The sequence below is a fragment of the Plasmodium reichenowi genome, chromosome 11 (genome assembly GCF_001601855.1).
Source record: "Plasmodium reichenowi strain SY57 chromosome 11, whole genome shotgun sequence".
In the NCBI taxonomy this organism is placed as follows: domain Eukaryota; phylum Apicomplexa; class Aconoidasida; order Haemosporida; family Plasmodiidae; genus Plasmodium; species Plasmodium reichenowi.
In genome coordinates, this window is record NC_033656.1 from 579,343 (window position 1) to 593,211 (window position 13,869).

Sequence of the window (13,869 nt, forward strand, 5' to 3'; positions counted from 1 at the left end):
ATAAAAAAAAAAAAAAAAAAAAAAAAAAAAAAAAAAAAAAAAAAAAAAAAAAAAAAAAAATATATATATATATATATATATATATATATTTATTTATTTATTTGTTCATTTATATGTATGTATGTATTTTTTTTTTTTTTTTTTTTTGTGTGGCAATTAAAAAAATATAATATACTTTGAATTTTTATAGTTTTACTATTTTTTATTCCGTATAATGACAGAAGAAAAATGTAATGTTACATGTGATATAATTTGACATTATATACAAATATATTTACATATATATATATATATTTTTATGTGTATATTTTTTATATCTCCCTCATGTGATGATTTTTACACATCTCATATAAGTTGAACCCTATATCCATGTTAATATAAATGGTAGCAAAATATATATATGCAAATATTAAAATAATAAGAATATATATATATATATATATATATATATTTTTATATTCATTTGTATATTCATTTGTATATTCATTTGTATATTCATTTGTATATTTATTTGTATATTTATTTGTATATTCATTTGTATATTCATTTGTATATTCATTTGTATATTCATTTGTATATTTATTTGTATATTCATTTATTTATTTAAGAATGGAAAAGGAAAAGAACCAATTCGAAGTAACAAGAAATTTATGTACGACGAGTATAAAAGAAAATTTGGAATGTTCTACGAATATTATAAAAAATGTAAATAATTTTATGTCAAGTCCGAAATTAGATAATAATTATAATTACTATAATAATATATTATATTATGACGGTACATATGATAAAGAAGGACAAACTAGAAATGAGATGAATTATGCAGGTAATACAAATAATACATTATATAATATTATAAATACAAATAATAATAATAATAATAATAATAATAATGATAATAATAATATTGAATTATTTTGTAATAATTATTCCAATGGGTTTTTATTAAATGAAGAATATACAAAAGGTATGGAATATGACAAAATTATTATGAACGAAAAATATTGCAACAGCCCTATCGATACACTTCATAATAATTTACAAACAAATAAGCTAGCGAATGTTGTAAATTCTATAAGATTTGAAGATAATACGAATATTAAAATTCCTGCCTTCTTAAAAAATTCTCCTCTTTATGTTTTGTATCCTGAGCTTAATTCATATATAAAGGATACATTAATTAAAAATGATCAGAAGCAAGAAAGTGAGGAATCTAGAATGGATGGTATGAAGGAACCTGGGGTGAATGAGCAAAATAATGTGGAAAATAACAAAATAAAAAAAAATGAAAATTATATTATGTCATATAATAATAATAATAATAATAATAATAATAATAATGATGATAATTATTATTATTGTGGTTATAATAACTATATTAATAATATACCTGATGAACAATCAAAGAATATAAATAAATATCTATCGAACCATATCGACAATAATACTATTATTAAAAATAAAATGTATGATTATTTTGATTATGAAAAGAATAATATGATACATATATTAAATGTGAACAATATAAATGATATATTATTAAAAAATGAAAAAAAGGATCCAGTAGATATTATATTAAATTCTTATAAAAATATCTATGTGTCGAAAAATAAAAAAGATATTAATATGAATACTGAAATGAATACTCTAAATGTTTTGAAAGAGCAAAAAATGCCCATCCTTGATCATAATGATACGGATCATTTTTTAAGTGTCGAAAAAAATATGAAGAAAAAAATAAATGTCCTAAAATTTAAAGATAACAATGGTGATAATAATAAAAATGGTGATGGTGATGATAATGAAAATGGTGATGATAATAAAAATGGTGATGATAATAAAAATGGTGATGATAATAAAAATGGTGATGATAATAAAAATGGTGATGGTTATGATGATGATAATAATTATTACACATTCGATAATAATAATAATAATAATAATAATAATCTTTATAATCACCCAGACCATACACACTCTTCAAAACTTTCGAAGAAACCATTATTCATCTCTTTTATAGATACGAAAAATAAAACGGCAAAGTTAAAAACATTCGATTTAAATAATAACCAAGAAGTTAAAAAAAATAAATTTTTTATATCGGAAAAGACAAAAAAAGGAACTTCAAAAGATGCTCAAGTACAAACCAACGAAGAAGAATTAACAAAACTTTTAACTAGAAATATGATCGATTCGGATGTAGAACCTATTTTAAATATAATAAATAAGAAAACAAAAAAAATCACGGAGAATGTAAATATACAAGAAAATAAAGAAATATCTTCAAACAGTTACATATTAAATAAAAGTACAGATATAACATTACATAATAATCAAACAAATAAAGACTTATCAAAATATGACATTTCTTATAATTTAATACAACCATCTTATAGCGATAAAAGTTTTAGTAATACTACAAATAATACAAAAGGTTGTAACACTAGTAATAATATTATTTTTAAAAGAAATTATAAGAACAATAAAAATGTCCAACATGAAAATTACAAAAATGCTTATAATAATAAATGTACTATGAAGAAAAATATATATAATACAACGAATATGAAAATGCCAAAATATAATTTTAGTACACCTCTAAATATATATGACGATTATGTAAACACAATATATATGACAAATCAAAAAAGTGGTAATATAAATATGCATACACGTATGAAAAATAATAAGAATAATAAATATAATAACAATGTTTATATTAAACATCATATTAAAAACCACATGAATAACACATCAGAAGATATTTTTAATATTCAAAATCAATCTCTATCCAATATTAATAATAATAATTATTTCTATTATCCAAATAAAGAAAAACAAATAAAAAATGCATATCTACCATTTATATATCACATGCTAAATATCCCTTGCCATGATACAAATATGAATTTGTCCTTTTTAAAAAAAACTTATGAAATCGTGGAAAAACAAAAAAATGAAGGTTTATCAAAAATGGGAACAGATATACAAAAACAAGAGGAAGAAACATATGTACAAAATGATGAACATATAAATAACAAAGTACAAATTAATGAACACGAAAAGGAACGTGAATACAAACGTGAAGACGAATACAAACGTGAAGATGAATACAAACGTGAAGATAAATACAAACGTGAAGATAAATACAAACGTGAAGATAAATACAAACGTGAAGATAAATACAAACGTGAAGACGAACACGAAAGTGAATATAAAAAATCCAAAATTATAAAAGATTTATTACTAAAAAAATTAGATATAGAAAAGAAAAAAAAAATATATGAACAATGGAAATACGAGAATTATTTAAAAACCATATACCATGCAAAAGGAAATAATTCATTGAAATATAGAAACAAAGAATATTTTGATTTTTTAAAAAGTATTTATTATAATGATCAAAATAATATTCATAGTTCAGACTATTTAGATGAACACACTACATATAATAAAAAACAACAACTATTATATTCACCCACATCTTTGAATAAAAGAAATAATAATATTTCATATTCTTATGTAAATAAAAATAATTATAATAAAGCAATAAATGACGAAAAATCTCTTAACTATGACAAAAATACAAAATTATATAAATCAAATGATCATAATACAATATTTAAAATTTCTAATAAATTGATTCCTCAGAAATGTGAAGAAAATAATAACCAAATCAGATGTAGATCTCTTTCATACAAAAATAGATTACATAAATTAAAATTATTAAAAGAAAGTATACAGCATTATAAACTCAAATCCAATACAAGAAATGTTTTTAATACAGATCAAAATAAACAAACTGTAAAGAATAATAAACACAATCATTTTATACAACATAAAGATGTGCAGATGGTTCAAAATGATATATCTAACAATACTAATAATCTAAATTATGAGAGAGAAAAAAATAATAATTATGAAAGAGAAAAAAATAATAATTATGAAAGAGAAAAAAATAATAATTATTTAAGCGAACATTTACTATTAAATCAAAAACAAAACAGTACAAATAATCAAGGCCAAGAACAAAATAATATTAAAATTAAATATAATTTAAAAAAACAAAACATGTTAAAAGACAATTATAAAGATACAAAAAATTATGGGCTAAATTATGTAACAAATAATAATACGTTTAAAAATAATATAAGTACAGAAATATTTCAGGAACAAAATAGTTGGCATAATCCTTTCAACACTCTTCACAATGAAACTATAGATAATCATAAAAGAAATAGTAGAAATTATTATATGGTAAGTAAACTAAAAGGTACAACCTCAAATTATAATAATTATGACAATAAATATGATAATAATAATAATAATTATAGTCAGAAGATCATGAATAATAAGAAGAATATTAATATGAATATGAATAGGAAGAACCTATTAAATAATATAAACATCACAAAAGATAATAATAATTTCAATAACCACCTTAGAATAAAAGTCAGTGTAAACAATACAAACGAAGAATCAACCATACGTAATATTAAAAATGATACAACAACTAAACATAAAAGTATTAGTAATAAACAAATTTTTAATAAAGAATTACTAAATAAAGAAAAAGCAATTCTAAGTGATACCGAAATACAATTTAGAAAAAAAAATTCGATAGATCAATTAAAAGAAAACCTTCCAACTAGTAACAAAAAGAAAAAAAAAAAAAAAAAAAATATATATATATATATATATATATATGTATATATTTTTTTTTTTATGTATATATTTATTTATTAATATATATAATAACTTATTACCTTTTTTATTCCTTATAGATACATCCAACACAAAAAATTTCCTAAAGAAAAAAAATGGATCTGGAGGAGGTAATTACCTAAAAATAAGACCCCCGTTTGTAAACCAAACAAATGCCTCCACACGTTCGAAATCTATAGACACAAATATAGTAGAAACAAAAAGTGTCCAGCATTCTTATTTAACCTCCGATTTCAAAAAAAAATTATCAAGGAGTGATAATATTTTTGAAAACACACACGATGAAATTAATTTGGAAAATATTGATCCAAACAAATGGATTCAGAAAATTTTTGGTGATATTCACTAAATATATTTTATTTGTACATAATTATATTTTGTATGCCTTCATTTTTGTATATGCCTATTCCGTTTTTTCCTTTATTTATAGTTACTATCATTTTTTATGTTAATACATAATATATAAACATATTTTTTTTTTTATTTGAATTCTGATACTTTGAATAGTTTTTATATCACATGTTAGATAATTACTTGAAAAAAATGAAAAAAATAAACTAAAAATGTTGAATTAACAAAAATAATTGTTTCCAGAAAGTTAGTTCCGGATTATGTGTAATTATTATTAATAGTACACACTATGGCATTTCAATAATAATAACAAGATGTAAAAATAAAGATGTACATGTATATATATATATATATATATATAAACTTTTCATACATCAAAATAATAAGGATTAAAACGGAATATATTCATATATATATATATATATATATATTATAAATAAAGGTATTACTAAAAATTTTTTAAAACATACATAATTATAAATAACTAGCGAAATTTATTCATGCGATATAATGTGAAAATGAAAAAAAAAAAAAAAAAAAAAATATTACATGAACAAGTCAGGAATCTATATCTATTCTTTTTTTTTTTCGTCTCGTTGTTTCCAATCAAATGAACTAATAGCTAGTTCAATTTCATACGCATCAACAGGTAATTTCCCTGTATATTGCAAAACATCCTTTTGTGTGTGCAAAAATAAACCAGCATTTACGTCTAGTACAATTTTGCCATCAAAAATACCATCTCCATAATCTCCTTTTATAAATTCTACACTTAAATCGTTCTTATTAATTATGCACTGTTCAGGCAAAAAATAATATATTATAATATAATATAATATAATATAATATATATATAATGGGTATATACACATAAAAATATATAGATATATAATTTATTTAGTCTAGTTAATTTAATAATTCTTAGGAATTATTTATTAAAATTTTACCTTTTTTACTTCGGCACCTAGGGAATTTTCTATTGCTCTGGTAAGTTCCTCCTCTGGATATGATTGTGCTAAACCCATATGAGCAAAATAAATTTCATTTACAAGATATTCCAACTCATTTTGATCTTCATTAAACCAGTTAGTAGATAAAAGTAACGTAAAAAAAGATATTAATTTATAATAATCTTTTTTGTCTTCTTCTTTTTCTATTTCAGAAACGTTTATCCATTGATCATAAATATTATTAATGATATCCCATAATTGTTTTTTATCTACTTCTACATCATGTTTCTTTTCAATAATATCGGTTACAGTTCTTATTAATTCACACATATCATTGGGATATATATATTTAGATGCTAGACTAAGTTTCACCATGTTCAATTTACAAACAATATTGTATTTTGGTTTTTTTTTTTTTTTTTTTTATATATATATATTATATAATATAATATGTTATAGTATATTTAATTTTTTTTTTTTTTTTATAAAATTTATTACACACAATTATTTTATAATTATAAATTTGTTCTTTTTTAAATAATTAAAATATTACTACATATTAAATATATATATATATATATAAACATATTTTTGCATTTATTGAAATTTATATATATATATATATATATATTTTTTTTTTTTTTTTTTTTTTTTTTCATTATTTTGATTGTATTAATCCTTTGCAAATGGACTTTATTCATAAAAAAATTAATGAATAAATAAACATATATATATATTTATATATATATATATATATATATATATATATATATATATATATATGTACCTTTTAATAACCTTAATTTCAATTTTTATTTGGTTCACATTTTATTATTTAGAAAACCAAAAAAATAATAATAATAAAATAAAAATAAATAAATAAATAAATAAATAAAATAAAATAAAAAGGTTATAATATAATAAAGTTCAAACAAATAAATAAATAATACTGATAACATATAATTAAATTATAAATAGATAAATAAATAAATAAATAAATTAAAAAGAAAAATTGGGAATATATAAAAAATTAAGAGAAAAATATAAATAATATGAGAATATAAAAATTATATGAATATAAAAATGATGAGTATTTAAAAATTATAAGAATATAAAAATTATCAGTATTTAAAAATACTAAGAATATGAAAAATATGACGATTTAAATATTATAAGAATATAAAACTTACGGGAATTCAAAAAAAAAATTATTAGAAATATAAAAGTTATAAGAATTTTTAAATTATGAGAAATATAAAAATTACATGAGAATATGCAAATTATGAGAATAAAAAAAAAAAAAAATATATGGAAAACATAAAGATTATGATATTATAAAAAAATTTTAAATAATAAATAAAAAAAAATATATATATAAAACACAATTTAAAATATATCTAATTTTATAATTAAAAAGAAAATTTTTTTTTTTTTAAAAGTACACCAAGTTATAAATATATTAATAAATAAAATACCCTTTATTTTTAAAATTTGATCATACGTAATTAATAATATATGTATTTTAGACTGGTTAGGTATACAATTATAATTAAAAAAAAAAAAAAAAAAAATATGAATAAGAAACCTTACAAAATATAAAAAAGATCTTTTAAAATATTTTACTATTCTTTTTTTTTTTTTTTTTTTTTTTTCTTTCTTCTTTTTCTACAAGAAACAAAAGAAAAAAAATAATATATATTAAATATGATATTTATATATTATTGATGTCTAATATTTAAAATTTTTTTTTTTTTTCTTTTTTTGGCTTACGAATTAAATAAGATAAGAATATATATACATATATATATAATAATATATTTATTTTTATTACACTTAATATATATGCTAATAATAAATATATATTAACTGAATAATATACAATATATATTATATATATATAATACCTTATAAGGATAATATATGTATATATTATTGAGAGATATTTTAATATATTATATATTATTCTGATTTAATAACTCCGGTAATATTAAATATATATTTACAAATATATTAATATATATATATATATATATATATATATATATAATTATTTTGCAACAAAAATAATTTAAATTATGGTGTAGAAAAAAACAAGAAATCGAAATTTCTTCTTTTTCTTTTTTTTTTTTAATTTCGTTATTCTTAATATTTTATTTCTAAAATGTTTTAAACTGTAAAAAATATACATGGAGAAAAATATTTATTATATATAATTTTTTTTTTTTTTTTTTTTAAACTATAAAAAAATACATTATAATATAATATATATATATATATAATATAAATAATATTATATGCGTTACATTGTTTCTCGTTTTTATAATTTAATTTTTTTTTTTTTTTTTCTTTGTAATATTAATTTATTATAAGATAAAAATAATGTAATTTTTATATTATATTGTATTATTTGTATGTATATTATTATACCTAACCTTTTTACTTTATATATAAAATAACATATTTATTTTACCTGTTTTTTTTTTTTTTTTTTTGTTTTTTAATTAATGAGCTAATAAATGTTGTAATAAAAATATTTATAAATTGTATGTGTTATGTAAAATAAAATAATAATACATAATTGTAAATAATAAAAAGTATATATATATATATATATATATATATATATATATATATTATACTACATTGGTATATATGTATAATATTTAGAGCGTAATGGTTATTTTTCGTATTATGATATAAATATATAGACAAAGAAAATATACATATTATATATATATTTTTACAAAATATATGAGAAATTTGTTTGTTTTTATTTATTTTATTGTCCATATAAATTACTTTTATTTCATTATAATTTTTGAATTGTGTTAGTATTCTTTGTGAATTTACATAAAATTATAAGAAGAAAGAAAAAATATAATTAAAAGGATAGAACTAAAAGGGATGATTATTTTAAAATAAAATACATATAAATATATATTTTTATATTTTATTTATTTTATTTTCTTGAAAATATGATTCATTTTGTATTACTTATTAGTCGACAAGGAAAAACTCGACTAGCCAAATGGTACATCCCTTTATCTCAAAAAGAAAAGGCAAAAATAATAAGAGAAACATCACAAATAACTTTAAACAGGACTCCAAAACTTTGTAATTTTGTGGAATGGAGAGAATATAAACTTGTTTTTAAAAGGTAACAAAGTTTATATATATATATATATATATATATTTATTTATTTATTTATTTATATATTTATTTATATGTTTCATTTTTTATTTTGGTAGGTATGCAAGTTTATTTTTTATTGCTTGTATAGATAAAGGCGACAACGAATTAATTACCCTGGAAATTATACACCACTATGTAGAAATTTTAGATAAATATTTTGGTAATGTTTGTGAACTTGATTTAATTTTTAATTTTCATAAAGCTTATTATTTATTAGATGAAATATTAGTAACTGGTGAAATGCAAGAAAGTAGTAAAAAAACAATCCTCCGTATTGTCGCAGCTCAAGACTCATTAATGGAAGATAATAAAACTACCAAAAAATTAGGAGCCCTTATATAATGATTTATAAAATGAACAAATGATTTTATTTGATTCTTTTTTATATGTATAAAGTTTTGTAAAAATTAATTTTTTTTTTTTTTTTTTATATATATTCTCACTGATGATAAATGTCTAACATATATATATATAACATATATATATAACATATATATATATATATTAATATATTTATAACCCCATTTGCTCATTTCGTTTTACTTATTTTTTTTTTTATTTTCAAGCTCATAAGACTGAGCTATACCTTTTTTGTGTAACCTCTTTAAAACTACTGTTTTTTTTTTTTTTTCCTTTTTTTTTTATTAAAGAATTTAAAAAAATATATAAATACAATAAAACATATATGTAATATACATATTTTACTGGTGATAACATCAAATGTTATGTGCAGTCTCAAAATATGGAAATAATGTATTAATACTATTTTTTTATTTTTCAACACATATATATTTTTTACCTATTATGCCTCTATAAAACATAAATTGCTTTTTATAATCTCTTGTGAAAAGAAATATTTGAATGGTTTTTTATATGAGGTAGATATTTTGGAAGAAATATATGACAAATGTGTCAATATTAAAAATATACATACGTACATATATACATATATATATATATATATATTTATTTATTTATTTATAATTACCAGTTTGTAGAACATTCGTTTGAAACACATATAAAAATATATAAATAAATGTATAAGAAAAAATATATATATGTATATATATATATATCACACATATATTTATATAACTACAAATATAACATGTTTATAATACTTTTTTTTTTAATGTATAACAACAAATGCATTGCGTAAACCGAATAGGAAAGAATAATAATAATAATATATATATATATATATATATATATATACAATGTTTATATTTTTTATTTTATTTTCATATTATTTTTATAGGTTGGATGACTGAGCTTCCTTCATGAGAGAGTCCCCATTTGTATTATTCTGTTTCGTGTTAAGAGTATCATCTATAGAGATAGTATTATCCTTTAGATCTATTGGTTGATCGTTTGTATTTTCTTGTATATCTTTTTTTTCATAATGGTATGCATATCTAGCTGTTAATACCAAGAGTTCATTTAACTTACTTAGAAGAGAACGTGGGTCTTCTAATATCCCCGCTGCTATGCATGCATTATCATACAATTGTTGAACTAATAATTTGGCTACGTCCTGATTCGTATTTTTTAGATGATATATAGATGTAACTATAGTATGTGAAGGATTAAGTTCTAATGTTGCCGGTAGATTTTGAAACATATTCATATTATTACTATTAGTAGTATTATCATTAAAATCTGAATTTTTCATAGTGGCTTTCATTACCTTTCTCAAAGTAGGTGATAAGAATCCAGTAACAACTGCTGGAGATGTTGTTAGTCTTTCTGAAAATTTAACATCTGAACATTTAGAACCTAATACTTGTTTAAAATAAGCTTGTAATTCTTTTTTTTGTTCATCATTAAAGAAAATGGATTTTTTTTGTTCATTATCATTTTGATTTGTATTGAATACAGCTTCATCAAAATCTTCATTTTGAGAAGTGTCGATAGAAACAAATTTGGAATCTTTGTATGATTGTAAATTCATAAGAACAAATTCATCGATTTCTTCTAGTAATAATAATACATCTATATTTTGTTTTTTGAATGGTTCCATATATGGTGAATTTAATGCTACGTTTTTATCATTTGCTGAGAAATAATAAATATTTTTTTGATTATTTTTAAAATTGTTTATATATTGTTTTAAAGATATAAATTTATTTTGATTTATTGAATAGAATCTTAATAAATTCATTAAACTATTTTTATAATGATTTTTATTTGAATCTTCTAAAACACCTTCTTTTAAATTATAATTATAATTTTTATAGAATTTTAAATATTTGTCTTCATTCAGATCTGCTTCTTTTTCTAATGTTTTTAATATTTTACTAACAACAACTCTAGATAATTTATTGATTAAGGAACTATCTTGCATATTTTCTCTGCTAATATTTAAGGGCATATCCTCACAATCTATAACACCTTTAACAAAATAGAGCCACTTTGGTATTATATTATCTGCATTTTTTTTAACTAATACCTTTTTACAATATAAAGATATTTCGATATCATTTGATTGTTGAAAAAGTCTAGATGGTGCTTCTTCTGGAATATAAAAAACACTTTTAATAGATAATGGTGCATCTGTTTTATATAACATTTTGTATAAATAACTTTTATTATCTTCATTATATGATTTATTTTTATTTAAAAAATTAAAAAAATTTCGATGTTCTTCTTCTGTAACATTATCTTTACACCACAATGGTTTTTGTTTATTAACTAAAATTTCTTCAACAATAAGTTCTTCATTTAATTCTTTGGTTGTGTTTAATACATTTTCTTCATTATTACATTGGTTCATGTTTTCATAATCATTTTGTTTTGATAAACGTTCTGCTTTTATATTATCTTTTGTTGGGTTATCCATATTAATTGTTTCTACATTATCCATATTTTTTTCACATTCATCCTTCTTGTATTCAATGTGTTCATTGTGTTCAATGTGATCAATGTGATCATTGTGTTCATTGTGTTCAATGTGATCATTGTGACCACTTTGTTCATTTTGTCCAATGTGACCACTTTGTTCATTTTGTCCAATGTGACCATTTTGTTCATTTTGTTCATTTTGTTGTGTGTCTTTCTTCGTTTGTTGAATTTTTTTTTTCTTAAGAACATAAACAGGGAAATTAATAAAAGAAGAAAATTTCTCTACAATTTTTTGAACATATTGAATATTTGAAAATTCTTTACAACTATCTTTTAAATGACAAATAATTTTTGTACCTTTTGGTATATCGTCAATTTCTTTTAATGTAAAAGTTCCATTTCCGTATGATACCCAATGATATCCTATTGATGAATTATTATTATCATAAGATCTTGTAAATACTTCTACTTTATTTGAAACAACAAAAGAACTATAAAATCCTACTCCAAATTGTCCTATAATATCTCCTTCTTGAGATTTTTCATTAGCTTCAATAGGAACATCGATATTATTTTTATTATTATTATTATCAATATTGTTGTGGATTTGATTTTTATTTATATTATTATCTCTATTTAAGATTTCTTTTTTTTCTTTTAATTTGTTCAAAAAATTCAATGATCCACTTTTTGCTATAGTTCCCAAATTATCTATAACTTCTTCCTTGTTCATACCCACACCACTATCTTCTATAATAAATAAATTATTTTCTTCATCTGTTGATACCTTTATGTGGAAAGGAATATTTTCACTAACTTTTATATTTCCAGCTTGAAGTAAAAATCTTAATTTTTCAATCGCGTCTGATGAATTACTTATTAATTCTCTAATGAATACTTCTTTGTCTGTATATAAAGAATGTGCAACAATCTGTAATAATTTTTTCGTTTCAGCTTTGAATTCGTAATTTTCACATTCACTACTATAATTTCTTCTATTCATTTTTGAAATCTCACATATTTTCTTTAAGTCAACATTCATCTTTTTCTTTAAACAACCAATACTACATTTTTCTCGTGTACAATTATAAAATGCTGATTTGTTAATGCTCCCTTTACCTTCCAAGTTCGAAAGCCTCCTGCTTAATTGTGTTGAGCATTTCATAAACTTGGAGAAACTCATTCTGGATAAATAATAAACAGGATAATAAAATAAAAAAAAAAAAAAAAAAATATATATATATATATATATATAAATTGTTACAATATTAAGAAATCTTTATAGTTCGATTGGCTTTGCATAAGATCTTATACACTTATATGTGTAACGATACTCCTATGACTACATATATATATATATATATATATATATATATATATGTATATTTATTTATTAATGTAATATTTATATATATATATTTATTTTTTCATATATAGAATATAATTTTCCTATTTTTCTCATATATATATATATTATATATATATATATATATATATTAATATTTTTTTTATATACAGTTCTGATTTATATACTTTGTAAAATCTAATATTTCATATATAATTATATTTATTGAATATAAAATAAAACCCTTCATATATATAAATGATTAATTTATATATACATATATATATATTTTTATTTTCTTCCATATAGCTTTATCATTCCAAAAAGAAAAAAAAAAAGAAACTGTACATATATATAATATTATATATATATTTTTTATTTTTTATTATTTATTATTTATTATTTATTATTTATTATTTATTTTTTATATGTTCTTTTTTTTTTTTTTTTTTTTTTTTTTTTTT

The 13,869-nt window shown here is 19.3% G+C and overlaps 4 protein-coding genes across 4 annotated transcripts; 2 read left to right on the forward strand and 2 right to left on the reverse strand.

The window, feature by feature from the left end:
* Positions 1-609: 609 nt before the first annotated feature.
* PRSY57_1116300 (hypothetical protein) lies at positions 610-5,074 on the forward strand (the record flags this gene model as incomplete). The annotated part of the gene is made up of 2 exons (XM_012908127.2): positions 610-4,651; positions 4,785-5,074. The coding sequence occupies 2 exons, from the start codon at positions 610-612 to the stop codon at positions 5,072-5,074; spliced, it is 4,332 nt and encodes a 1,443-aa protein (XP_012763581.2).
* A 574-nt stretch (positions 5,075-5,648) lies between these two features.
* PRSY57_1116400 (hypothetical protein) lies at positions 5,649-6,401 on the reverse strand (the record flags this gene model as incomplete). The annotated part of the gene is made up of 2 exons (XM_012908128.1): positions 5,649-5,873; positions 6,024-6,401. The coding sequence occupies 2 exons, from the start codon at positions 6,399-6,401 to the stop codon at positions 5,649-5,651; spliced, it is 603 nt and encodes a 200-aa protein (XP_012763582.1).
* Positions 6,402-9,001: 2,600 nt separating this feature from the next.
* On the forward strand, positions 9,002-9,561 carry PRSY57_1116500 (AP-1 complex subunit sigma, putative; the record flags this gene model as incomplete). Its single annotated transcript, XM_012908129.2, has 2 exons — positions 9,002-9,183; positions 9,276-9,561. 2 exons carry the CDS (start codon positions 9,002-9,004, stop codon positions 9,559-9,561), a joined length of 468 nt encoding a protein of 155 aa, XP_012763583.1.
* Positions 9,562-10,471: 910 nt separating this feature from the next.
* On the reverse strand, positions 10,472-13,243 carry PRSY57_1116600 (heat shock protein 90, putative; the record flags this gene model as incomplete). The annotated part of the gene is made up of 1 exon (XM_012908130.2): positions 10,472-13,243. One exon carries the CDS (start codon positions 13,241-13,243, stop codon positions 10,472-10,474), a length of 2,772 nt encoding a protein of 923 aa, XP_012763584.2.
* Between the last annotated feature and the right edge of the window lie 626 nt (positions 13,244-13,869).